Raw genomic sequence first — 2,998 nt, forward strand, 5'->3', positions numbered from 1 at the left:
CGCCCGTTAAAAATAACGGGATTTAACATCACTCGTTTGAATGTCATATAATGGTATAGATTAAATTTCCGATCATTAAGTGCAGAAAATATAAGAAAATTCAGTTATCAACACAAAAATATTTATTCCAGTAAAAAACAAAGCAAATATGTACAAAATATATACACAAAGCATTATATGAACACAAAATCCTTTATTGCAAAAGTTCTTGCAAAACAATATTTTTCATCAAAGTGCAGAAAATATAAGAAAATTCAGGTTATGAACACAAAAATATTTATTCCAGTAAAAAAAAAACACAAAATATATACACAAAGCATTATATGAACACAAAATCCTTTATTGCAAAAGTTCTTGCAAAACAATATTTTTTATCAAAACTCTATCTCCGACTATAGAATTTTCTGCTAAAATTTTGAGATTATTTATGTTGCGCGTTCTGCTGAGTGCAACGTACAACTGGCCATGACTAAAGACAGGTGAAGGTAAGTAGAGGCCAACATTGTTGAAACTTTGTCCTTGTGACTTGTTTATCGTCATGGTAAAAGCTGTGATCACTGGAAATTGTCGGCGGGTCATTTTGAAAGGAAGAGATGTATCACTTGGGGTTAAATCAATTCTAGGTATGAATGCTTCTTCTCCTTTCTTGCTCCCACTTATTATTTTACCATGAATGTACAGGTCATTTAGTGATATAATAATCAGACGTGTTCCATTTAGTAATCCCTTTCTTGGATTTAAATTACGTAGAAGCATTATGATTGCACCTTTCTTCAATTTGAGTACATGTGGAGGCATTCCAGAAGGCGTTTGAGAATTTAGGAATTCCACGGGGTAATTAGCTTCACTTTCTATGTTATCATATGCTATTGAATCCACACTTGTATAGAATGTGCTTTCCCCCTGAATTAAGTCCAAAACATTGTTGTTCAACTGAAGAGCATCATTGTTTTTTGGAGTAAGAATGATTTTCCCACTAACAGCTTCGATTTCTTCATTAGTATCAACAATAAGCGAATTGCCGAAGATGTCTTGCACAATATTGCCTGATGAATGCATTTGTTGCGGGATCTCAATGGAGTCGTTACCATGCTCTTCACCATCAGATATTGTCCCATTTCCTATTGCAATAAGCCATCTGTTGAACTCCTGTTGGCCTTCAATACGCATGTTTTCTGTTAACGACATTTTTGTTACAAATCTCCAAAGATTTGATTGTTTAATAGAAGATTCAATGATTGCTGCATCCGATGCTCTAGGAATAACTGGAGCTGTTTGCCTGAAATCACCTCCCAAGAGAAAGACTTTTCCACCAAACGGCCTTTGCGAATTCATTATTTCTTTAAGTAGATTGCTTATCACTCTGAGAGCATTGCCTGATAGCATTGAAGCCTCGTCAATGATGATTAGAGACGCTTTCTTTATTTTCTCAGACTCCGGTGAGGGTATTCTCATGCTTGATGTTGAAGTTTCCAACAATGGGATAGGGAGCTTAAATCCACTGTGGGCAGTTCGTCCATTTGTTAGTAGATCAGCAGCAATTCCTGTAGTAGCATAAGTTAAAACACATTTGTTTTGTGAATTTAGGTATCTGATAATTACATTGTAGAGATAAGTTTTTCCTGTGCCTCCAGGTCCATCGAGAAAGAAAAAAATATTTTCTGTCCCTTCATTGTTTATGGCCAATACTATTTCATCAAATGCTACTCGTTGCCCATTGTTCAAAGTAGTAATCAAAGCTTGAGGAATTATTTCATTTTGATGAATTTGAACTTCGGCTTCCTGCAATGGGTTTGGAACAGGCAATTGAAGATCTTGACGGTTCAAACCATGAAGTGACAAAGTGGTCTGTATTTCATGCAATGCATTTTGAATAGCATTCTCTCTTGTTTCTTGAATCAAAAAGTCTTCAATGAGTTGATCTTCAAATTGATGGAATAATTCCGTTGGATTGGCAGGACTGTTGAAGACACAAATAAGTGCAAATAACTCCCTTAGTTGTTTGGGCATGTGTCAATGTGAGGCTTCTCTCATACATCTGAACCACTCTGTGTCATCTTGTAGCAAGTTTCGATGCATTGCTGCTTCTTTGAATGTGGGGTATTCTGTTCCAGTTACTTCTCTCAATTGTGAAAAACTGAATGCACCTTTCACATGGAGCAACAATATTATCAAGCAAAACCTTTCAACATCTTTGGGACTTACAGTATACATTCTAGAGATAATTCTATCAGCGCCTCTTTGCCTGGGCTGCCATAATGTTGTTTGCTTGTTGAACACATAGTGATATGGTATCTCTGTATAATGCAAATTTCTTGCATTAACATCTGTTTGATTTAGAATAAACTAAGCTGTTAATTGAGTGTTACGTTACTGAGCTCTCTCAAGTGCCTGTCTTTCCTCTCCAGGCTTGAAGTACACGGGCTGTTGGTGTATTTTGAACTCAAGTAGACGCCACATTCCTTCTGGATTACTTACATATCGAGCATTTAGGTGTTGTTGGACCTCATCATATATTATCTCTTGTCCCATCTGATTTTCCGCTAAGCAGCATGTATTGAATCATAACCTTTATAAACATATTTGAAAATGTATTTCACTGATGCAATTGAGGTGCAAATCTCAATGTTGATGTGGCAATTGTATTTCTTGCATAAGAATTTGTTGCATGGTACAACAAATCAATTGTCCATTTAATTGTTTCCAATTTGAATCGTTGGCCCAAGAACATGTCTGTAAGAAGGATAACCATTTGCGTTGATTCTGGTTGCTCGTGTTCACTTAAAATATTAATTATATTTCATTGGTAGTACATTTGAAATATGTAGATTGTTTGCTTGTTTTGTTACTGTATCACGACGTTGTTTATTAGCAAAGATTTTTGCAAACCATTCTAAATTTAAACGTTTATTATTTAGAAAATGTAATGCATGCATCACAACAGTATTTCTCATTAATCTTTGATCATTTCAACAACCTGATTAAAGAAGCAATGTGA

The 2,998-nt window shown here is 35.3% G+C and overlaps 1 protein-coding gene across 1 annotated transcript; it reads right to left on the reverse strand.

Moving 5' to 3' along the window:
* Nucleotides 1–339: 339 nt before the first annotated feature.
* LOC143028754 (ATP-dependent DNA helicase Pif1-like) lies at nucleotides 340–2,010 on the reverse strand. The gene has a single exon (XM_076191124.1). The coding sequence runs from the start codon at nucleotides 2,008–2,010 to the stop codon at nucleotides 340–342; it is 1,671 nt and encodes a 556-aa protein (XP_076047239.1).
* Between the last annotated feature and the right edge of the window lie 988 nt (nucleotides 2,011–2,998).

The sequence above is a fragment of the Oratosquilla oratoria genome, chromosome 10 (assembly GCF_046742065.1).
Source record: "Oratosquilla oratoria isolate Oo_2021 chromosome 10, ASM4674206v1, whole genome shotgun sequence".
Lineage (NCBI taxonomy): Eukaryota > Metazoa > Arthropoda > Malacostraca > Stomatopoda > Squillidae > Oratosquilla > Oratosquilla oratoria.